The sequence below is a fragment of the Mustelus asterias genome, chromosome 14, assembly GCF_964213995.1.
Source record: "Mustelus asterias chromosome 14, sMusAst1.hap1.1, whole genome shotgun sequence".
NCBI classification, from domain to species: Eukaryota; Metazoa; Chordata; class Chondrichthyes; order Carcharhiniformes; family Triakidae; genus Mustelus; species Mustelus asterias.
The window spans coordinates 6,284,209-6,309,224 of NC_135814.1; the positions used below are offsets into that span (position 1 = coordinate 6,284,209).

A 25,016-nucleotide genomic window follows, 5' to 3' on the forward strand; every position below is an offset into this window, starting at 1 on the left:
ACGAAGTTAAGGGTGCTATATAAATGTAAAGTTATTGGGTGGGATTTTCTAGCCACGATCGCCTCAAAACCGGAGAATCCCCGAGGTCAATGGACCTTTGCATGGTCCGCCTCCCTGCCCGTTCCAATTCCCGTGTCGGGTGGGACGGGAGAATTCCAGCCATTGTGTTTATAAATCTACCTCTTTTGCTTTACAGACCTCCATCTACAGAATTCTTCACTACGCTGTTTCCAAAGCTGGTGGTCTTGGGTGCAGGAACCTCATTCTCTCTGCCAGTCACGTTTTGTGGTCTTGAGAAGGTAAAACGACAGAACAATATTGGGAGAGGTTCAAGTTTTGAGTTGATTTGATTTGATTTGATTTATTATTCTCACATGTATTAACATACAGTGAAAAGTATTGTTTCTTGCGCGCTATGCAGACAAAACGTGCCGATCATAGAGAAGGAAATGAGAGAGTGCAGAATGTAGTGTTACAGTCATAGCTAGGGTGCAGAGAAAGATCGACTTAATGCAAGGTAGGTCCATTCAAAAGTCTGACAGCAGCAAGGAAGAAGCTGTTCTTGAGTCGGTTGGTACGTGACCTCAGATTTTTGTATCTTTTTCCTGAAGGAAGAAGGTGGAAGAGAGAATGTCCGGGGTGCGTGGGGTCCTTAATTATGCTGGCTGCTTTGCTGAGGCAGTGGGAAGTGCAGACAGAGTCAATGGATGGGAGGCTGGTTTGCGTGATGGATTGGGCTACATTCACAACCTTTTATAGTTCCTTGCGGTCTTGGGCAGAGCAGGAGCCATACCAAACTGTGATACAACCAGAAAGAATGCTTGCTATGGTGCATCTGTAAAGGTTGGTGAGCGTTGTAGCTGACATGTCGAATTTCCATAGTCTTCTGAGAAAGTAGAGGCATTGGTACGCTTTCTTAACTATAGTGTCGGCATGGGGGGACCAGGACAGTTTGTTGGTGATCTGGACACCTAAAAACTTGAAGCTCTTGACCCTTTCTACGTTGTCCCCGTTGATGTAGACAGGACATGTAACTTATCTAAGTTACATTTTCATATCTAAGTTTCATTTTTCCATTATAACTCCATTCTCTCTTTAAGGTTTCTCCACATCATGTAACACGCCTCAGCGAAGTGGGTGATCTGCTCTTGGGTCTCCTCACAGAATCATAGAAATTTACAACATAGGACTCTTAAATCGGCCTCGCAGGTGGAGGATGCGGTCAAGAAGGCGTACGGCGTACTGGCCTTCATTAATCGAGGGATTGAGTTTAGGAGTCGGGAGATAATGCTGCAGCTTTATAGGACCCTGGTTAGACCCCACTTGGAGTACTGCGCGCAGTTCTGGTCACCTCACTACAGGAAAGATGTTGAAGCCATTGAAAGGGTGCAGAGGAGATTTACAAGGATGTTGCCTGGATTGGGGGGCATGCCTTATGAGGATAGGTTGAGGGAGCTTGGTCTCTTCTCCCTGGAGAGACGAAGGATGAGAGGTGACCTGATAGAGGTTTACAAGATGTTGAGAGGTCTGGATAGGGTAGACTCTCAGAGGCTATTTCCAAGGGCTGAAATGGTTGCTACGAGAGGACACAGGTTTAAGGTGCTGGGGGGTAGGTACAGAGGAGATGTCAGGGGTAAGTTTTTCACTCAGAGGGTGGTGGGTGCGTGGAATCGGCTGACGTCGGTGGTGGTGGAGGCAAACTCGTTGGGGTCTTTTAAGAGACTTCTGGATGAGTACATGGGATTTAATGGGATTGAGGGCTATAGATAGGCCTAGAGGTGGGGATGTGATCGGCGCAACTTGTGGGCCGAAGGGCCTGTTTGTGCTGTGGCTTTCTATGTTCTAGAAGGAGATTGTCTCGCCCATCATGTCTCTAGCTTCCCCTGGAACAAGCTACCATGAGGTTCTTCCATGTGTTGCTTGTTTCACCCAAGCACACAGCACTGGCCACCATGGTGTAAAGGTAATAGGGGGGAATTTCAGGGCCTGTTAGTCACAGACGCAAATCCCATTATGGCCGCAACTCTCGCGAGAGGGCCATAATAGGATTTGCACTGGGGAGATCTTAAAATGAGATCTTCCCCACTCGCGACATGGGCATGAACCTGATTACCATCAATTTGAATAGTTTTAAATATTCCTAAATGGCTTAAAGCCATTGCTCCCAGGGGTGTCTCCTGCAGTCCAGTTAACCATAAATGTGAGGTTATCCATTTTGGCAGAAAAAAATAGAAAAAATGGAAACAGATTCAAAATGTATCTGGGCAGAGGGATCCGGATGTCTTTGTTCATGAATTGCAGAAAGTTGGTATGCAGGCACAGCATGTAATGAAGAAGGCAAATTGATGTTGGCATTTATTGCAAAAGGACTGGAATATAAAAGTAGAGAAGTGTTGTTGCAGTTGTATAGGGTGTTGGTGAGACCACATCTGGAGTATTGTGTCCAGTTTCAATCTCCTTATTTGAGGAAGGATGTTGCGGCATTGGAGGCAGTTCAGAGGCGATTCACCAGATTGTTTCCGGGGATGAAGGGGTTGATGTACGCGGAGAGATTAAACAGTTTGGACTTATACTTGCTGGAGTTTAGAAGGATGAGAGGGGATCTGATCAGGATATATAAAATGCTAAAAGGGATTGATAGAGGTAACCTAGGCCAAAGGTTTCCTCTTATGGGGCAATCCAGAACAAGAGGTCACAGGAATAGGTTGACAGGCAGTAAAACTGAGATGAGGAGGAACTGCTCACAGAGAGTGGTGAATTTGTGGAACTTGCTGCCCCATAGAGCGGTGGAGTCTCAATCATTAAATGATTTCAAGGAGGAGACAGATATATTTATAATAAAGGAATATGGGGAACAGGTGAGGAGGTGGATTTGAGACCAGAGAGAAATCAGCCATGATCTGATTGAATGATGGAGCAGGCTCAAAGGGCTGAATTTGCCTCCTTCTGCTCCTGGTTCCTATGTGTTCCATTCTATATGTTCCTATGTTCCCCCATGGTTCACATCACCCCATAGCGTGTAGTAAACCACATCTACTTACAGAAGGGGGTCCCACTCAAATTGTGGGGCAGGGTGATGGATTGAACTACCCAGCTCAATAATGGAGCCAGCAAAGGCAGAGAAGTGCTGTGTGTGGGTTAGCTACCCACAACCTTATCCCAAGCCAGCAAAACATATTGCCAGAATGGGCATGGGCTAGGAATTTCAGAACCAATCATTTGTAAAGACAGCTTGACTTCGTTAAAAACCGAGGCTCAGCTTTTCATTCTAGATTTATTTAATAACTGACACTGAAGTCCCTAGCTGCAATGGTAGAATTTTAATTCATGCCTCTGGATTAATTCATGCCTGCAGGCGGCACGGTGGCATAGTGATTAGCACTGCTGCCTCACAGGGCCAAGGACCCAGGTTCAATTCCCGGCTTGAGTGACTGACTGTGTGGAGTTTTCCCCTTAATATCCCAAGATGTGTAGCTTACATGGATTAGCCATGGTAAATGTGTGGGGTTACGGGGAAGGGCGAGGGAGAAGGCCTGGGTAAGATACTCTGTCAGAGAGTCGGTGCGGACTTGATGGATCAAGTGGCCTCTTCTCCATTGTAGGGATTCTATCAATTGACCCAGGAGCATAATCACTATGCTACTACATTAAAGATGGAGATAGAAGCATACACTACAACCACTTCAGTGAGATCCTTCGGCCTTCATTTTTGTCTCCTTGCAGAAAGACTATGAGGATCGCATTGTGTTCGAGTCGAAAAGTGGGTCATTTGTTGTTCGGCTGCGTGCTTCTCTGCCCTCCTACGACCTGCATATTCCTGAGATGCTGTGTTTGCCAGTCTGTGGAGTCTTTGAAACCTCAGAGACCATATTTTATTTATGCAACAATAGGTAAGGCTAAAAGACCATAGAAACATAGAAAAGCAGGAGGGTTTTCAGCCCCTTGGGTCTGCTCAATGAGCTGACGGGTGCAATGTGTACTAACCCCATTTACCAGCCTTGGCTTCATATCAGTTTGTACCTTGGTCTACCAAAAATCAATCTCAGATTTAAATTGAGCTCGAGTCTACCGGGTTTTGCGGGAGAGAATATGGTGGTGTAGTGGTAATGTCACCGGCCTCGCAATCCAGAGGCCCAGATGAATGCTCTTGGAGCATGGGTTCAAATCCCAACAACAATTGTCATAAGACTCCCATCCGGTTCATTATTGCCCTTCAGGGAAGGAAATGTGCTGTCCTTACCCGGCCTGGCCTACTTGTGACTTCAGACCCACAGCAATGTGATTGATTCTTAACTGCCGTAAGACAAAGGAGCAGAATGAGGCCACTCGGCCCATCCAGTCTGCTCCGCCATTCAATCATGGCTGATATTTTTCTCATCCCCATTCTCCTGCCTTTTCCCCATAACCCCTGATCCCCTCATTAATCAAATGATCCAGTAAACTACTCAGTTTAGCGGCAATTAGGGATGGACAGCAAATTTTGATAGTCGCATCCCATCAAAGAATTTAAAAACAATTCTACTAACCTGTGTTTGAAGATTTTTCTCTCCTGATGCCCTGGCTCAAATTTTAACAATATGTCCCTTTGTCTGAGACTGCCTCTACCAAGAGAAAAGCTTCTCTCTCCCTACCTAAAAAGCACAATCAAATTTCCCTTTATCGTTTTACATCTAGTGACTACTATAGTTGATGTAATTTCTCCTCATAATCTAACCCAGGAAACGCTGGTAATATTCTGCTGAATTTCACAACGTATCCTCCTTCCCCCACTTGCTTAAACCCGTTGCCTATTGTCATTCTGGGATGTTTTCCCCTAGTTTTTGTTCGTGCGTCAGATGCAAACATGATCCATTTGAAATTAATTCAATTGCCCCAGACTGGAATGAAAGCTTGAGGGTTCCCAATGGTTGAGCTCCCTCAGTTTTAAAATTCTCACCCTCCTGTTCAAATCCCTCCATAACCTTGCCTTACCCCATTTCTGTAACTTACTCCAGCCCTTGAAACATCCCCCCTGAGAACTCTGCGCTCCTTCGATTCTGTGTCCCCCCAGCTTGCCTTCACTGCGCCTCTGACGGTCTTATTTCCACCGGCTACAACCCATGTTTTAAAAAGTTTATTTATTCGTCACAAGTAAGGCTTACATTAACACTGCATTGAAGTTACTGTGAAATTCCCCTAGTCGCCACACTCCGGTGCCTGTCTGGGTCAATGCACCCAATCAGCACGTGTTTCAGACTGTGAGAGGAAACCGGAGCACCCGGAAGAAACCCACGCAGACACAGGGAGAACGTGCAAACTCCACACAGATAGTGACCCAAGCTGGGAATCAAACCCCGGTCCCTGGCAGTGTGAGGCAGCAGTGCCAACCACTGTGCCACCGCAGAATCTCTCCACTTCTCACTCCTCCTTAAAGCTGGTCCTTAAAAGCTACCTTTCTGATCAGACTTTTGGTCTCCTGCACTAATATCTCTTTATTTGTCAAATTCTGTTTGATAAACTCTCCTATAAAGCATCTTGGCATGTTTTACGATGTTAAAGGAACTGTACAAATAACAGCTACTGTTGTTGCAGTTAATACTGACAATGTTAACTGTCTTTACAGTCAGCTTCCGACCTGCTTCCGCTTGGAAGTGCCCAGTCCATTCTTCTTAGTACCATCTAGCGGCATATTGCCGCCATGGGATGACTACAAGATCAAGGTTTTGTTCCAGCCCCAGATCCCTAAATTCTTTGATGCAATTGCCACCTGCAAGTTTGGAGATGATGACCGTGTAAAGTACATGGAGCTGCAAGCAATAGGTGAGAATGAATTCTATCAAGAGTGAAACTTTGTCATAAAAAAAAGAAAAAGTAAAGGGGTTCCATTTATATAGGCCAGAATTCTTCGATGTTGTACGGCCCACCAATTGGCGCTCAGCGAAATATCCATTCACTGCAGCAGGACTTAAGAATCCCAGCCGTGGGTGAGGACGGAGAATTCCAGCCTAGATGTCTTTCATGACCTCAGGTTCTCCCTATTTTTGTTTGATTTGTTCATGAATATCGCTGGTATTGCCAGCATTTGTTGCCCATCCTTGATGTGCCTTTGTGAAGGTCGTGGTGAGCTGTCTTCTTGAACCAATACGGTCCATTTGGTGCAGGTACACCAATGGTGAATGGAAATCCAGGATTTCATCCATTTACAGTGAGGGAACGGAGAATTATTTCCGAGTCAAGATGGTGAGTGACTTGAAGGGAAACATGCAGGTGGTAGTGTTCCCATGCATCTGCTGCCTTTGTCCTTATAGATAGCGAAGGATGCAAGTTTGGAAGATGCTGTCGAAGGAGCCTTAGTGAGTTGCTGCAGCGCATCATGTGTTGGTAGTGGGGAGTGTGAAATTTTGTTTGACCAATCAGAGTCAAGCTGCCTGGTTTAAATTTCAAACAATGCTTAGCAATTAACTGTGAGTCACCATCAACTGATGCATTCTCCATAGGCAATGCCTCTACCAGAGCCTCTGCCAGTCAGAGTCAACTTGCCTACCAGTCTACACTCGCTTCTCATACAATTGCCTCCCATGGATTTGTATTCTTGCAAATGTCCTGATGAGTGCAAGATGAAAAGCCTCTAGAAAAAATGTCTCCTTATTCAGTAATACTCAAATTCTGTATTTCCAAATGACTAAATGTTTAAGCTGGTGGATGGAATGCCATTGAAGAGGGGCTGCTTTGTCTTGGATGGTGTCGAGCTTATTGTATGTTGCTGGCGATGCACTCATCCAGGCCAGTGGAGAGTATTCCATCACACTCCCAACTTGTGCCTTATAGATGCAGGAAAGGCTTTGGGGAGTCAGGAAGTGAGTTACTCGTCATAGAATTCCCAGCCTCTGACCCCATTTTGTAGCCACAGTATTTATATGGCTGGGTCCAGTTCAGTTTCTGGTCAGTGGTAACCACAGTAAGAAGTCTCACAACACCAGGTTAAAGTCCAACAGGTTTATTTGGTAGCACAAGCTTTCGGAGTCTCGCTCCTTCTTCAGGTGAGTGAGGAGTTGTGTTCACAAACAGGGCATATATAGACACAAACTCAATCAATGGTACCCCCAGGATGTTGATAGTGGGAGATTCAGCAATGATAATGTCATTGAACATCAAGGGAAGATGATTAGATTCAGAGACATTGACAGCACAGAAGGAGGCCATTTGGCCCATCGTGTCTACACCTGTCAAGAAAGATCCGACTACACTAATCCCATTTTCCAGCACTTGGCCCATAGCCCTGGAGCAGCACAAGTGGTAGACAGAGATGTTTGTAGTCTGGTACATATGGGGTTCAAATGTTACTTGAATATTGATGTCAGATCAAACTTGACATTCCATATCCAATTGGGATGGTGAACCATAACATTCTGACTTGGAGGTGAGAGTACAACTATTTGAGACACAACTGATACCGAGGAAGAAATTGGTTGATTTTGGTATTCTAACCAGTTCCTTCTGCTCCACAGCCAAGTACCCTCATCTCTTGGTGAGTGCGCGAGGTGAACTGTCCCAGACATCTGAACAGGAGGACACACAGAGCGTCCTAAACTTTGGGCATGTTGCTATTGGCAGCGCAGTTGAGAAGTATATGGAGATTCATAACTATGCGATGGTGAGTATTCCCAGCGGTAGATTTGACAAAGCATTAAGCGGACCAGAGCCAAACCTTTGGTCTATTCGGACTATTCGGACAGGCAGCACGGTGGCACAGTGGTTAGCACGGCTGCCTCACAGCGCCAGGGATCCAGGTTCAATTCTGGCCTCGGGTCACTGTCTGTGTGGAGTTTGCACGTTCTCCTCGTGTCTGCGTGGGTTTCCTCCGGGTGCTCCAGTTTATTCTCACTCTCCAAAGATGCGCAGGTTAGTTTGACTGGCCATGCTAAATTGCCCTTAGTGTCGGGGGAACTAGCTAGGGTAAATATGTGGAGTTACGGGGATAGGGCCTGAGTGGGATTGTGGTTGGTGCAGTCTCGATGGGCTGAATGGCCTCCTTCCACACTGTAGGGATTTTCAGAACTTTGCTGTGGTACCATTCTTGTTTTTTTTTAAAGCCTTTGGAGCGGCGGGGGCTTTCACCGCCGCCACACCTGCATAAGTGGGCCTGGAAGGCCCTGCCACCTGGGACGTGTCTAACCAAATAGTGCTACGCCCGCCCCGAGACTGCCCAGATGTACGGCAGGGTGTATCGGTTCCGATTTCCTGCTGAAAAAGTACGGTTGAAATGTTGTAATTATTCCCATGCTGAAATGTAGATGCAGAGTAACGCTTCCATTGCAATGTCCCAGAAAGCACACTCTGATGAACGCCCTCAACACAAACTTCATCAAGCAATTCCAGGTCAGAAGTTAAATTCTTTGTGAGTGAGATTATAAATATGGGCTGCTCTTTGAAACCACTCTCACTACAAGTCGGTTGCCAAGGGTAATTTTGCAGAGTTACAGAGATCTTAGAGCTCAGGAATAGGCTGGCCTGTCCAGTAGATCTATGCCAGAAACAGAAAACACTGGAAAGTCTCGGCAGGTCTGGCAGCATCCGTGGAGAGAGAATAGAGTAAGAAGTCTCACAACACCAGATTAAAGTCCAACAGGTTTATTTGGTAGCACAAGCCACTAGCTTTCGGAGCGCTGCTCCTTCATCAGGTGAGCCACTCACCTAATGAAGGAGCAGTGCTCCGAAAGCTAGTGGCTTGTGCTACCAAATAAACCCGTTGGACTTTAACCTGGTGTTGTGAGACTTCTTACTGTGTTTACCCCAGTCCAACGCCGGCATCTCCACATCAGAGAGAGAATAGAGCCAACGTTTCGGGTCTGGATGACCGTCATCAGGACTCGAAACGTTGGCTCTATTCTCTTCCCACAGATGCTGTCAGACCTCATGAGATTTTCCAGCATTTTCTATTTTTGTTTCAGGTTCCAACATCCGCAGTATTTTGCCTTTATCTTAGGTTTATGCTGGCGTTTGTGCACCTGTTATCCAGCTTTGTCTAATCCTGTCAGCATAAACCTCAATTCCTCTCTCCATGTCCCTTGTGGGAGCAGGAATGGAGTCCACCCTTACTCTTCTGCCCCGTCCCCTCTCTCTTCCAGTGACTCAATTGGGAGTTGACTTTGTTGCAGCATCAATACTGACCATGAACAAACAGTGCCACCAACTGGCACAATTGGGTAAATGCGACATTTTGTAAAACCGCTTGTTAAAATTCCTCTGTAATTAATCTCTATGAAATTCCATATTGCAAAAGCATTAAATTTACCACAAAAGTGAACTAACCTACAATGTTAATAATGTGACTGCAATTTATCAATTTGATATAATTTGATGTAAAATGTTGAAAACCTGTTGCGATCTGTCATAGAGTCAGAGAGGTTTGCAGCATGGAAACAGGCCCTTCGGCCCAACTTGTCCATGCCGCTCTGCTTTTTTAACCACTAAATTAGTCCCAATTGCCCGCATTTGGCCAATATTCCTCTATACCCATCTTACCCATGTAACTGTCTAAATGCTTTTCAAAAGACAAAATTGTACCTGCCTCTACTACTACCTGTAGCAGCTCGTTCCAGACACTCACCACCCTCTGAGCTTCATCTGTCATATTATGAACCAGATATTAAATATTTTATTAACAGTTCGGTTGATGCAGCTCTGGGAGTGCCAATTTTGCACACCGCAAGATCCCATAGGTAGCAATGAGATTATCTGTTTTATCGTTGCTCGTCATGGTATCAATGTTGTCCAGGACACCTGCAGAACTCTTGCTCATCTGATGTATGGCTAACAGTGCAACACTGCTGAAGTAATTACATCAATGATTTGGATGAAGGTACCCAACGTAAAGTAGTTCAATTTATTGGTAACACAGAGTATCAGGAAAGTAATCTGTCAAGAGGAAGTGGAGAGCCTGCAAAGGGATAGCGACAGGTTAGGTGAGTGGGTAAAACTATGTGAACTGGAATGTGAACTTGTCCACTTTGGCAGGAAGAATAGAAAATTTAAATGGAGAGATTGCAGATCACAGAGGTACAGAGGGATCTGGGTGACCTGCTACATGAATCACAAAAAAACTGGCATGCACGTACAGCCAGTGAATAAGGATGTTAATGAAATGTTAATTATTGCAAGCAGAATGGAACATAAATGTAAGGAAGTTTTCCTGCAGCTGTACGGAACCTTGGTGAGATCACATCTGGAATACTATGTAATCTTGGTCTCAGTTGAAAAAAGTTAAAATTGCATTAGAATCAGTTCAGAGAAGGTTCACTTGACTTATTCCCGGGATCAGAGAATCATAGAGGTTTACAGCATGGAAACAGGCCTTTCAGCCCAACCTGTCCATGCCGCCCTTTTTTTTAAAAACCCCTAAACTAATCCCAATTGCCCGCATTTGGCCCATATCCCTCTATACCCATCGTACCCATGTAACTGTCTAAATGCTTTTTAAAAGACAAAATTGTACCTGCCTCTACTACTACCTCTGGCAGCTTGTTCCGGACATGCACCACCCTCTGTGTGAAAAAATTGCCCCTCTGGACACTTTTGTATCTCTCCCCTCTCACCTTATACCTATGCCCTCTAGTTTTAGACTCTCCTACCTTTGGGAAAAGATATTGACTATCGAGCTGACCTGTGCCCCTCATTATGTTATAGACCTCTATAAGATCACCCCTCAGTCTCCTACTCTCCAGAGAAGAAAGTCCCAGTCTATCTAGCCTCTCCTTAGAACTCAATCCATCAAGTCCCGGTAGCATCCTAGTAAATCTTTTCTGCACTCTTTCTATTTTAATAATATCCTTTCTATAATAGGGTGACCAGAATTTCACACAGTATTCCAAGTGTGGCCTTACCAATGTCTTGTACAACTTCAACAAGACATTCCAACTCCTGTATTCAATGTTCTGACCGATGAAACCAAGCATGCTGAATGCCTTCTTCATCACTCTGTCCACCTGTGACTCCACTTTCTAGGAGCTATGAACATGTACCCCCAGATCTCTTTGTTCTGTAACTCTCCCCAATGCCCTACCATTAACTGAGTAAGTCCTGCTCTGGTTCAATCTACCAAAATGCATCACCTCACATTTGTCTAAATTAAACTCCATCTGTCATTCATCAGCCCACTGGCCCAATTGATCAAGATCACGTTGCAATTGGAGCTAACTTTCTTCACTGTCCACTGTGCCACCAATCTTAGTGTCATCTGCAAACTTACTAACCATGCCTCCTATATTCTCATCCAAATCATTAATATAAATGACAAATAATAGTGGACCCAGCACAGATCCCTGAGGCACATCGCTGGTCACAGGCCTCCAGTTTGAAAAACAACTCTCTACAACCACCCTCTGGCTTCTGTCAAGAAGCCAATTTTGGATCCATTTAGATACCTCACCCTGGATCCCATGAGATTTAACTTTATGCAACAATCTACCATGCGGTACCTTGTCAAAGGCCTTGCTAAAATCCATGTAGACAACATCAACTGCACTGCCCTCATCTACCTTCTTGGTTACCCCTTCAAAAAACTCAATCAAATTTGTGAGACATGATTTTCCACTCACAAAACCATGCTGACTGTCCCTAATCAGTCCTTGCATCTCTAAATGCCTGTAGATCCTGTCTCTCAAAATGCCTTCCAACAATTTACCCACCACAGATGTGAGGCTCACTGGCCTGTAGTTCCCAGGCTTTTCCCTGCAGCCCTTTTTAAACAAAGGCACAACATTTGCAACTCTCCAATCTTCAGGCACCTCACCCGTGACTATCGATGATCCAAATATCTCGGCTAGGGGACCCGCAATTTCCTCCCTAGCCTCCCACAATATCCTGGGATATACCTCATCAGGTCCCAGGGATTTATCTACCTTGATGCGCTTTAAGACTTCCAGCACCTCCTTTTCTGTAATATGTACGCTCCTCAAGACATCATTATTTATTTCCCCAAGTTCCTTAATAAGGGATGAGAGGCTTAACTTATGAGGAAAATTTGGACTTATACCCATTGGAGTTTAGAAGAATGAAAGGTGATTTTATTGAATTATACAAAATCCTGAGGGATTTGATAGGGTGCATACCAGGAGAATTATAGAATCCTACAGTGCAGAAGGGGGCCATTAGGCCCATCGAGTCTGCACCAACCATAATCCCACCCAGGCCCTATCCACATAACCCCATGCATTTACCCTAGCTAGCCCCCCCCCCCCCCCCCCCCCCCCCCCCCGACACTAAGGGGCAATTTAGCATGGCCAATCCACCTAACTTGCACATCTTTGGTCTGCGGAAGGAAACCGGAGCACCCGGAGGGGACCCACGCAGAGACGGGGAGAATGTGCAAACTCCAGACGGACAGTGACCCAAGTCAGGGTTCAAACCTGGGACCCTGGCGCTGTGAGTCAACAGTGCTAATCACTGTGTCACTGTGCCGCCCTGGTGACACAGTGCCTTCCACCATGCCTTCCCCCTTGTGGGAGCCACTAGAAAGAGGGACGCAGTTTAAGAATATGAGGTCTCCTGTTTAACATGAAGATGAGGAGTTTTCTTTTTGAGGGTTGTTGGCCTGTGGAAATTTCTTCCCCATAAAGCAGTGAAACTGGTCTTTAACTTTATTCAGGCCAAACTTTTGACAGTCAAGGGATCATGCGGGCAGACAGGAAAGTGGAAGCGACACCACAACCAGATCAGTTATGATCCTGTTGAATGGTGGAGCAGATTCAAAGTGCTGAATGGCCCGCTCAAGTTGTCCAAATGTTCCTGTTGATTTACTGTCTCGTGTGAGGCTGCTATTATTATCTGACACTCCCAGTGCTGTACTGTGTGAGCACTGCACTGTCGGAGGTGCTGTCTATCGGCAGAGAGAATAAACCAAGGCCTCGTCTGCTGCCCCCTCATGTGTACAGACTAATATTTATCCCTCATCCTAACCTCACTAAAACAGATTATCTGGTCATTATTTCATTCCTCTTTGCAGGATCTTGCTCTGCTCAAACTGGCTGCTGTGTTTCCCACATTACAAAACTTTGAAAGTATTTCATTGGCTGCAAAGCACTTTGGGATGTCCTGTGAACCTGAAAGGCCTAAATAGATTCAAAATTTCTCATTTTGGGGACAGCTTGAGGATGCAGTGACAGCATGTATATGTTCCACTGAGTTAATTCTTCCTTCCATGTTTTCAGTGGGTTCCTCCATTGGTGTGTTTTCAACTCTTTTTTGTTAGTTTTGTCATTTGGGTACTTATTAAGGCTTAGTAGAGTGTACAGTTGAGCCACCAACATAACATAGCGCAGTCTTAGTCAGGTAAAAGTAAAAGTTTATTTATTAGTCACAAGTAAGGCTTACATTAACACTGCAATGAAATTACTGTGAAAATCCCCAAGTTGTCACACTCCGGCGCCTGTTAGGGTACACTGAGGGAGAATTTAGCATGGCCAATGCATTTAACCAACACGTCTTTCAGACTGTGGGAGGAAACCGGAGCAGCCGGAGGAAACCCACGCAGACACGGGGGAGAATATGTAAACTCCACACAGACAGTGACCCAAGCCGAGAATCGGACCCGGGTCCCTAGCGCTGTGAGGCAGCAGTGCTAACCACTGCGCCACCAGTAACAGCATAACTTTTTAATGTCTGTCATTCAGTGGTCTCTGTAAGGGGTATATATGGAGAAACAATTATGTTTAAAGGTGTTATGGAAAGTTGCTGTTAAGTGTTTATCAATTGCAGTACAAGAGGGTTACATTATGAACATAGGTTTCACAAAGTTGCCTTGTATTCCCTTGTGCATGAGGGGGGAACTCGTTGGTGTGGTTAAAACGTTCAATGTTTTGATGGAGTAGGCATGGAGGAACCATTTCCCCTGGTGTATGCACTCCAGAACCAGGGAATGTAATATTAAAATTCAAGCTGGATTGTTCAGGCACAAACTCAGGAAGTATTTTTTTCATGCACAGAGCAGTGGAAATCTAGAAATCAATTTCACCAAAAGGCCGTGGATGCTGGACGTGCGTTGGAGCTTTTAAGATGGAGATAGACTTATTTTTAGTTTATTTATTAGTCACAAGCAAGGCTTACATTAACACTGCAATGAAGTTTCTGTGAAATTCCCCTCATCGCCACACTCCGGCGCCTGTTCGGGTCAATGCACTAAACCAGCACATCTTTCAGGAGGAAACCCACGCAGACACGGGGAGAATGTGCAAACTCCACACAGACAGTGACCCAAACCGAGAATCAAACCCAGGTCCCTGACACTGTGAGGCAACAGTGCTAACCACTGTGCCACCGTGCCACTTAGGTCAAGGTGTCAGAAGATATGATGCAAAAGAGGATGAATGAAAGTGAGGTGTAGATCAGCTATGGTCTAATTGTATGGTGGAGCAGGCATGGTGGATTAAATGAATCACTACTGTTGAATTTGGAACATAAAACAGGCCATTCAGCCCATCTGATTTATGCACTAAATGAGCCAACTCCCACCCCATGTCATCTCACCCCATAAGTATATTGGGCTGTAACTTCTGACTTCCTCAGGGTTGGATTTGGAGGGTTTCCCAAAGATGGGCTGGGGAATTCCTCTTGGACCTTTACAGGCAAGGGTTAGCACAACAATTTCCCAGAAGTGCAGACTTTCTCTGAGCAACCGTGCTGGGAACCATGCGGAAATATGGTTTAAAGCACTAACTTTGGATGGTTACATCGATAGTTACTCTGAAAAAGTTAGAATTAAAACCTATTCAAAGTTCAATATGGAAGATTGCCCAGGTATGTCCTGTGCACAAAAAAGCAAGACAAATCCAACCCAGCCAATTACTGCTCCCTCACTAAACCTGTGGTCAGGATCGAAGGTGTCGTCGATAGTGCTATCAAGTGGCACTTACTCAACAGTAACCTTTCACTGCTAGTCAGATCTGCCATGGTCACTGAGCTCCTTACCTCATTGCAACCTTTGTCCAAAAATTGACAGAGAGCTAAATGCCAGAGGTGAGGCGAGAGTGACTGCCCTTTACATCAAGGTAGCATTTGATCAAATGTGTTATCAAGGGAAGAAAGGGAAAACCTTCCAATGGTTGGCGTCATACTTCGCACAAAGGTAGATGGTTGTTGTAGGTCAATCATCTCAGCTCCAGGACATCACTGCAGGAGTTCCTCAGGGCTAATGTCCGAGGCCCAACCATCTTCAGCTGCTTCATCAATGACCCTCCCTTAATCATAAGGTCAGAAGTTGGGGTGCCCACTGATAATTGCACGACACTTAAGATACTGAGGCAGTCATTGCCGACAGGTGCTCACCTAAACACTCCTTAAATATTGTGAGGGTTCTAGCCTCCACCACCCTTTCAGGCAGAGTTTCAGATTCCCACCACCCGCTGAATAAAAAGGTTTTTCCCCAGATCCTGGTCCCTCCACCTCCAACACACTGTGGCAGCATCTACAAGATGCATTGTAGCAACTCGCCCCCCTCTGGCAGCAGCTTCCAAACCTACAACCTCTACCACCTTGAAGATGAAGGGAAGAATATGTTTGGAAACACCATAACCTGTAGGTTTCCCTCCAAGTCCATACCACCCTGACTTGGAAATATATCGCCATTCCTTCACTGTCACTGGGTCAAAATCCGAGGACTCCCTCCCTAACAGCACTGTGGGTGTACCTCCCCAGCGATGCGCACATCCCCAGAAAGAGTAAAAAAGTGACAGGACCTCTTAAAGCCAGCTGCTGGAGGGATGCTTTAATGTCATTAGCCCGGGAAAGATTTGAGCAAAGTTGCTGAGATTGAAATGTTAGTCGCTGCCATTCCAATATATCAATTTAAACGTGAAATCTGTTGTGCCAGTTTTCTTAACCTGTTTTTTTTTTCGCCTTGTGAACAGGTGAACACTTCGTTTCGAATCCTGCAATTCAAGCGCCCTGCACCGCTACAGTCTGAATTCACCTGTGAGATCAGAGAGGGCACCGTCCAAGCCAGCAGCAGGTTCCAGGTCCCCATCACATTCATGCCACAGACAGTTGGCGCTCAGAGCGTTGATTACTTCCACGTGACCCGGCCTGGCAACAGCTCCAAGGCCGTGCTGAAGGTGGTCGGAATGTGCAAAGGTACAGATTGTTTCTCACGGGATAAAGTCAAGCTCAGGCAACACAGAAATCTGAAGCAAGCAAGCAGACTTCCTTTAACAGTCTCCCCCACCGCACTCCTGCCCACACCCCACGAGCCACCCAGCCCTCGACCTGAGCTTGCATCGATCTCTGGTTTCTCACCTAGCTCCCCTCTCTGAGCTCATCTTGTCCATGGGACCCACCTATTCGAACTGCTGATCACCAGGTTCCCCTCCTGGCCTCATGTTAGCTGATGTTGTGAACACTTCTCCCTCTGTGCTGTCACTGGGCCTCTCTCCACATTCCTTAACCTCACTGTCCTTGCAAAGCACCATCCCGTCTCCAACCTCCCTTTACGTAAGAACATAAGAACTGGGAGCAGGAGTAGGCCATCTGGCCCCTCGAACCTGCTCCGCCATTCAATAAGTTCATGGCTGATCGTTTTGTGGACTCAGCTCCACTTACCCGTCCGCTCACCATAACCCTTAATTCCTTTACTGTTCAAAAATTTATCTATCCTTGCCTCAAAAACATTCAATGAGGTAGCCTCAACTGCTTCACTGGGCAGGGAATTCCACAGATTCACAACCCTTTGTGTGAAGAAGTTCCTCCTCAACTCAGTCCTAAATCTGCTCCCCCTTATTTTGAGGCTCTGCCCCCTAGTTCTAGTTTCACCAGCCAGGGGAAACAACTTCCCTGCCTCTATCTTATCTATTCCCTTCATAATCTGATATGTTTCTGTAAGATCTCCCCTCATTCTTCTGAATTCCAATGAGCATAGCCCCAGTCTTTCCCTTCCAAAGTTCCTGAACATGTTGTTACCTTATCAAATTCGTTCTGCACTATTGCTGCATGGCACAGGTTGAAGCATTGCACAGTCGGAGAGGCCCTCCTTTAAATGAGGCACAAGGGGGAGAAAGGGTCAGAAATTGATGCTGATGGGGTTAGATGAAGAGGGATGACAGGAAGTTTGTCTGGTGCCTAAACACCAGCAAAGACCCGTTGATCAGAATGGCTTATCTCCTGGAACTTCATGTCTGAACTGTTCATCCGGCAGTCAGGATGCTCCAGTAGCAAGCAATAAAGAACTAACCTCACAAAGTAAATCAAAGAAAATGTTTAATAAAGAAACTTCATTACACCACCACTTGGGCCACACGCTGAGCCACAAATACTCCCCAACAATCTCCATCTGCTATCTATTTACACTGGGTTAGCTGGTCAGCTGTCCACCACACCACTTTGATTACATTGTCTACCTACACTGCCTGATCTTCACAGCGTGTTATTATTGGTTACACTGTTACATTGGTTACATCGTTACAGCAAACTCAATGGGCCAAATGGCCTAATCCTGCTCCCATATCTTATCTCCACTTCATCACCTGTGATGTAGGCAGGGGAATGTCCTCCACTGCGTTTCCTGAAGTCGATGACTATCTCCTTTGTTTTACTGACACTGAGGGAGAGATTTTTGTCATCGCACCATTTCAGCAGGCTCGCTATCTCTTTTCTGTACTCCATCTCGTCATTGTTTGAGATCCGACCCACTACAGTGGTGTCATCAGCCAACTTAAAAATAGAGTTGGAGTGGAATTTGGCCACACAATCATAAGTGTAAAGGACTGCAGTAAGGGGCTGAGGCTGCAGCTTTGTGGGGCACCGGTGTTGAGGATAATTATAGAGGAGGTGTCATTACCTATCCTTACTGATTGTGGTCTGTGGGTTAGGAAGCCTAGGATCCAGTCACAGAGGGAAGCACCGAACCCTAGGCTACAGAGTTTGGAGATGAGTTTTGTTTGGATAGTGATATTGAAGGCTGAGCTGTAGTTGGTCCACGCAAGATCTGATTGCTTGTCCGGGTACCCCATCTGGGTCAGTCGCTTTATGTGGGTTAACTTTCAGGAAGACTGATCTGATATCTGTGATGGCGACCTCGGATACCCATTCGACTGAGGTTGTCAGGGCAGTTGATGTCCTCTCGCTGACCACTTGCTCAAAACCAGCATAGAATGCGTTGAGCTCATTGGGGAGGGTGCAATACTATTTGTCTTCACCTTGTAGCCTGTAATGTCGTGTAGACCTTGCCGTAATCGCTGGGTGTTTGTGTGGCTAGCCTGGAATTCCAGCTTGGTCCTGTTTTGTCTTTTGGCATCTTTGATGGTTCTCCGTAGGTCATATCGGGATTTCATTATAGGTCAGGGTCATCCAACTTGAACATCTCAGCCCTGGACTTCAGTGGGCAGTGGATATCCCTTTTCATCCATGGTTTCCGTTAAGGAAACACTCAGATTTGCTTCTTTGGCAAACAGCTTTCTACGCACTTACTAATGAAGTCTGTTATTATGGTGGCGTACTCATTCAGGTTGGTCGCTGAGTTCTTGAATATTGACCAATCCGCTGATCTAAAGCAGTCCCAAAGGAGATCATCTGATTCCCCAGACCAACATTGTGCAACCTTCTTTGTCGGATCCACCTGCTTCAGTTTTGCTTGTATGCTGGGGGCAGGAGCACAACCTTGTGGTCAGATTTGGAGAAGTGTGGCCGGGGGATAGAGCACTCAGCATGTTTGATGTTTGTGTAGCGGTGGTTGTGGATGTTTGGGCCTCTGGTGGGACAGGAGACGTGTTGATGGTATCTTGATAGGACACTCTTGATTGAGAATAAGTTGAGCCTTAGGTTTTGTTTCCCAGAGGATGTGTCAGTAGTTAGAGGCTCTTCCCAGAGAATGTATTAGTGTAAGTAAGCTTACATTAACACTGCAATGAAGTTACTGTGAAAATCCACTAGTCAGCACAATCCGGCGCCTGTTTGGGTACATGGAGGGAGAATTTAGCATGGCCAATGCATCTAACCAGCACGTCTTTCGGACTGCAGGAGGAAACCGGAGCATCCGGAGGAAACCCACGCAGACATGGGGAGAATGTGCAAACTCCACACAGACAGTGACCCAAGCCGGGAATCAAACCGGGGTCCCTGGAGCTGTGAGGCAGCAGTGCTACCTGTCCGCCCTGTTCATCCATGGTTTCTGATTGGGAACCACTCGGATTTGTTGGCACACAGTCTTCTGCGCACTTACTAATGAAGTCTGTAACTGTAGTGGCGCACTCATTTAGTTTGATCACTGACCAGTCCAGCGACTCGAAGCAGCCCCGAAGGAGGTCATCCATTTCCTCAGATCAACATTGCATAACTTTCTTTGGCAGATTCTCCTGCAGTATTTACATATCGTTCGAAGCTGAGTGTGTCAGTACTTGGACATTATCCCTGGAGAATGTGTCAGTGCATAGAAGAGATTGTTCTGCGATAATTTGTCTGCATTTAGGGTTTTTTCTCCTCGGAGAATGTGTCATCATTTAAAGATTGTTTCTCGAAGAATGTTCAGTATTTCGAAAATGCCACCTGTAGTATTTTGCAGCATGTAGAGAATTTTACCATGGGAATACTCGAGAACTCTGAGCTTCTTACCAAGAGAATATGCCAATGCTCAGAGATTATTGCTCAGAAATGTGTCAGTGGATAGAAAAACCTCCCTGCAGAATACATCGGTATTTACAGGTTGTTTTCAGAAGAATATGTCAGTATTTAGAGATTTTTTCTCCAGGGACTGTCAGTATTTAGAGACTGTTCCTCGGAGAAGGTTTCCTTCTCTATGAACGGTATGTTTTGTCTGTATAGCGCGCAAGAAACAATACCTTTCACTCTATGTTAATACATGTGACAATAATAAATCAAATCAAATCAAGAAAATCAGTGGTGAGTTCCAAAACTTTATGCTTTACAATGGCATCAAGCATATCAAAACAGAACCTTACCACCTGTCGTCGAACAGAATGGGTAATGCAAATATTTAAAACAAGCATGAAGAAGCTACTGACGGCATCTATAAAGACCAAATTGGAGTGAGTGATCAGTTTTACATGAAGAATTTTGGAGGTGGTCCCAGCTGGGTCCCTGGGATCATAATCGAAAAAGCAGAGCCAGTGTCCTACAAGGTGAAAGTCCAGGGTAAGGTCATGGGGAAACACCTGGACCACCTCAGGAGAAGGGAGTCCTCCTCAGAGCAGGGAGTCCGCCCCAGAGCATGCTTGCCTTCACCAGCTGGGGCATTGTGTACAAGAGCTGGGATATCATGTTGCAGCTATATAAAGCCTTGGTTAGGTCGCATTTGGAGTACTGAGTGCAGTTCTGGTCACCACGCTACCAGAAGGAGAGAGTGCAAAGAAGGTTCACCAGGATGTTGCCTGGTCTTGAAGGCGTTGGATATGAGGAGAGGTTGAATAAACTAGGACTGTTTTCACTGGAAAGACAAAGGCTGAAGGGAGACCTAATAAAGGTCTACAAACTTCGGAAAGACATAGGCTTTATCCTCGGGTAAAAGCGTCAATTACAGGAGGTCACAGGTTAAAGGTGAGAGGGGGAAAGTTTAAAGGAGATGTTCGGGGGAGGTTTTTCACACTGAGAGTGGTAGATGCCTGGAACACACTGCCAGAGGAGGTGGTGGAAGCAGGCACATTAGCAACATTTAAGGGTACATGATGGGTTCATGAATAGGAGGGAAATAGAGGGATACGGACTGAGTAAGGGCAGAAGGTTTGTTTTAGTTTAGTTAAGGCATCATGATCGGTACAGGCTTTGAGGGCTGAAGGGCCAGTCCTGTGCTGTACTTTTCTTTGTTCTTTGCTTGTTCTTTGTTTATTACCAGCCGTGGAAATGGCCACTGCCAGCCCAGAGCAACAGCCCAAAGCTATCTGGTATCCCACAGGGTGACGCAGAAATGGACTCAGAGATGGAAGCTGAGGAAGGCCAAAGTCCAAAGATGTGCGGGTTAGGTTGATTGACCGTGCTAAAATTGCCCTTAGTATCCTGAAGTGCGTAGGTTAGAGGGATTAGTGGGTAAATATGTGGGGATATGGGGGTAGGGCCTGGGTGGGATTGTGGTCGGTGCAGACTCGATGGGCCGAATGGCCTCTTTCTGTACTGTAGCGTTTCTACGATTCTATGAAGCAGGCATCCCGACTGAGGCGGACCCTGAAGAGAAACCTGTGTCAGTGATACTTTGGTGCTCCCTCTGAAAATGAAGGTCCTTGATTCAGTTCATGCCCTTAGATCCAAAGCCACTCCCAGCTGACCCTCGACTGGTCGCCAAGCAGCAGAAAGAACTCCTTCGCAATAGGGTTACTGTGGGAGCTGTGGAGTTGAGGGGGCAGAGATGTTATAGTGGCCACGAAGGACATGTGGGACCATCAATAGATCTCCCTGTGGGCTTCGTGGAGTACAAATTTCCCTATTAAGTGAGCGGGAGCTTCTTGTGTGTTGTTGGAGCTGCACTCATCCAGTCAAGTGGAGATTATTCCATCACACTTCTGATTTGTGCCTTGTAGACGGTGGACTGGCGTTGGGGAGTTAGGAGACGAGTTACTTGCCACAGACTTCCCAGCTTCTGACCTGCTCTTGTAGGCACAGTATATATTTGGCTAGTCCACTTCAGTTTCTGGTCAATGGTAAACCCCAGGATGTTGATAGTGGGGAATTCAGCGATGGAACTGCTGTTAAATATCAAGGGGGCAATGGTTATATTGGTCTTTAAGACCAACATAACATTCCTGCTCTATTGCTGGCCTAGCCAGTGATGCCCACACTCTGGCAAATGAATAAAAAAAGGAGTGCAGCACAGATTCAAGAGAATGAAACAGGGCCTCAAGAGTTGAATTATGAGGATTCAGATTATAGAAGCTAGACTTGTATCCTCTTAAACACAGGAGATTAAGGGTGGGTATATTTTTGAGATGTTTAAAGAACTCGATAGCATAGAAAGAAACCATTTCCTCTGGTGGAGAATCCAGCAGAATAAAGGGACATACCCTTAGAATTCGAGGTAGGCCATTCAGGAGGTCTGGCAGCACTTATTCACACAGGTGATGGTGGAAATCTGGAATTCTCTTCCAGCCCCCTCCACCCCCCCATCCCTTCCCCAACCATATAACTAATGAGACAGAGAATCAAATAAAAATGTCCAAATTCAGTTTGATAAATTTTTGTTGGATAAGGGTTCCAGATATTATTTAATTAATATTCCATGCTGTAAACCTCTATGACTCTATTGAGCCAAATGCGGGCAATTGGGATTAGCTTAGGGGGGGTTTAAAAAAAAGGCGGCATGGACAAGTTGGGCCGTAGGGCCTGTTAGCATGCTGTAAACCTCTGTGACTCTATAATTTAAATTCCCTGGCTGCCAAGGTGGGAGTTCTGTAAGAAGTCTCACAACACCAGGTTAAAGTCCAACAGGTTTATCCAACAGATTCATCACTCTGATGAAGGAGCAGCGCTCTGAAAGCTCATAATTCCAAATAAACCTGTTGGACTTTAACCTGGTCTTGTGACTTCTTACTGTGCCCACCCCAGTCCAACACCGGCATCTCCACATCAAGGTGGGAGTTGAACTCGAATCGCTTTATCGCTTCTTTTGCAAGTTATTTTAAATCTGTGCCTTCTAGTTCTTGATCCTTTCAGAAGTGGGGAAAGGTTCTCCTTATTGATTCTCTCCGGACCCTCATAACCCATTTGATATCGGATCAATCCTGCCCCCTTGCAGGTTTCTGAAAAAATTAAACAGGGCCACTAGGTGGCACTCTATTCTAAAATATGAGCGTTGTCAGGCTGTTCGACCGTGCAGGAAAACAGTCAACCCAGTCCTATTAATACCCAGAATCAGTGTGGATCGCTGGAGGACAGGAAGGAGTGGCAACCCTAGTTGAACTAGAGTTTCCAATGCTGTAAGTTAACACCAGTATTTCCAGTGTTTTCACTACAATTTCCAGCGCCCGCAGTAGTTTGCTTTTTTATATCACAGGAAAGAAGTCCTCTGCTCTTCTTTGAGATAGAACTATGGGATCCTTTACATCCACCTCAGAGAGCAGATGGACCCTCAATTTAACAAGGGTTGAAAATAAGGAGAGAAGAATATTGTAGAGAAAAATGAAAAGATTCACACACAAAAATAGTCTTTCAAGGTCACATGATGTCTCACCAACTCCTCAGAGGCCGGTGTCCCTTCACCAGGTTCCCTTTATTTACAAACTTATCTCCACCTCTAAGAGCATTTCAGGTACAAAGTCAGAGTCTGGAGTGTCAGTAGCCCTGACACTCCTCTCTCTCTCTATATATATATATGTGCAGGTGAGACTCCCTCATTGGGTAGGAAATCATTACTAATCTTTTTGGCCAACCAAATAAACTAAATCAAATTAATGAGGGCACAAATTAAAAGGGGCAGCTCCCAAAAGGAGGGGAACCGTCCGAATCAAAAGGCAAAGTGGAAAGGAAACTTAAAACATCAAATCAAAATGTGATTAAAGGGGTCAATAATGCACCCCAGTCCCTGCAGTGCCCAGCGGGCATGGAAGGCGTTAACGGTAGCCTTGGACACCGCATGCTCCCTCTCCAGGGACACTCGGCCGTGAATGTAGCCGCAGCAGAGGGGCAGACAATCGGGTCGGATGACCCCCTCGGTTGCCCGCTGCCTGGACCTGTTTACGGCCAGCTTTGCCAGGCCCAGGAGCAGGTTCACGAGCAGGTCCTCCTCCTTCCCTGCCCTCCCTCCGCACTGGGTGGCAGGAAGTCATTACCTTAATCAGGGAGCTCATACTCCAAGAGGCCAGCCTCATGGGCTTTGTTGAGGTCATTACACATCTCAAAGTACTTTGCAGCTAATTTGCACACAGCAAGGTCCCACAAACAGCATTGGGATAAGGCCCAGCTAACCTGATTTTAGATGTTGGTTGAAGATAAATATAGCCGGGCACTGTAAAGAACTCAGCAGATCTGGCAGAACACCTGTGGAGAGAGAAACAGTTAAAGTTTCATGTCATCTAATTCTCCTTCAGAGCTGTGAATTGAAAGGTTCATTCTGTTTCTCTCTCCACAGATGCTTCCAGACCTGCTGAGTATTTCCAGTGTTTTCAGTTTTTACTACAATTTCCAGTGCCCGCAGTATTTTGCTTTTTTATATCTGCTCTTCTTTGAGACAGTGCTAAGGGACCTTTTACATCCACCTCAGAGAGCAGATGGACCCTCAATTTAACAAATCATCTGCACAATGGTGGCCTAGATTTCCACCGAGTTGGGGTGAATCAGGAGCCCTTTAAAAATGACAGACAGGTCCCAATTCTGGGATTCTCGGCCCTATTCCCAGGCTGTTTGATTGTTGGGTGCAAAGAGTAGAGACTGGTTCCTGTCAAAACCTACAGCAGGCACTCCCGACCTGGCTCACGTGGGGATTAGCAAGTCCTATTCTTCTGTGGTTTTCATGGGAGTCAAACCAGAGTCATGAACCCCAGTCTGCACGAAGGGACCTTTTTAAAGGCAAGTTGAAAAGGTTCTCCTTATACCTCCCTCATGCCAAGCTATGCCCTTCCACCCAACCCCTAAAGCCCCCCATGACCCGTGTGCCAACCCTCGCCCTTCCACCCATCCCAACCAGACAACCATTACTCTTGTTGAATTTTACCAACTCCCGTTACCCACTTGAGGATGAAAATTCAGGCCGGCAACTCTGACAGTACAGCACTTCCTCAGTATCGCATTGGCCCCAGAGAAAACAGTGCTTGATTGACAGCTAACCCTAACCCTAACCCTCTCTGGTTTGTGCGGCCAATGCTTTTTTACACAAAGTTAAGTACTTTTAAGTGATTGTGGTTTCTGTTATTGATACTTTAAAGGGTCTGGACAATTGACACTTTTATTGTATTCTAAATCTTTTTAACATAGTAGAAATTTGTGAATGAATTACTTTTTTGAAAAAAATGTTAGACTTCCTACTGTCACTACAGGGTGCATGAGTTCGATAACAAAGAACAAAGAACAGTACAGCACAGGAACAGGCCCTTCGGCCCATCAAGCCTGTACCGACC

General features: G+C 45.8%; 1 protein-coding gene across 1 annotated transcript in view; it reads left to right on the forward strand.

Moving 5' to 3' along the window:
- cfap65 (cilia and flagella associated protein 65) overlaps positions 1–25,016 on the forward strand; it is a 152,341-nt gene that overhangs the window by 16,784 nt on the left and 110,541 nt on the right. Inside the window, exons 4-8 of the mRNA XM_078229291.1 lie at positions 197–299; positions 3,724–3,890; positions 5,603–5,799; positions 7,488–7,633; positions 15,882–16,163. Coding sequence (XP_078085417.1) covers positions 197–299; positions 3,724–3,890; positions 5,603–5,799; positions 7,488–7,633; positions 15,882–16,163 — 895 coding nt within the window. The remainder of the gene's footprint in view (positions 1–196; positions 300–3,723; positions 3,891–5,602; positions 5,800–7,487; positions 7,634–15,881; positions 16,164–25,016) is intronic.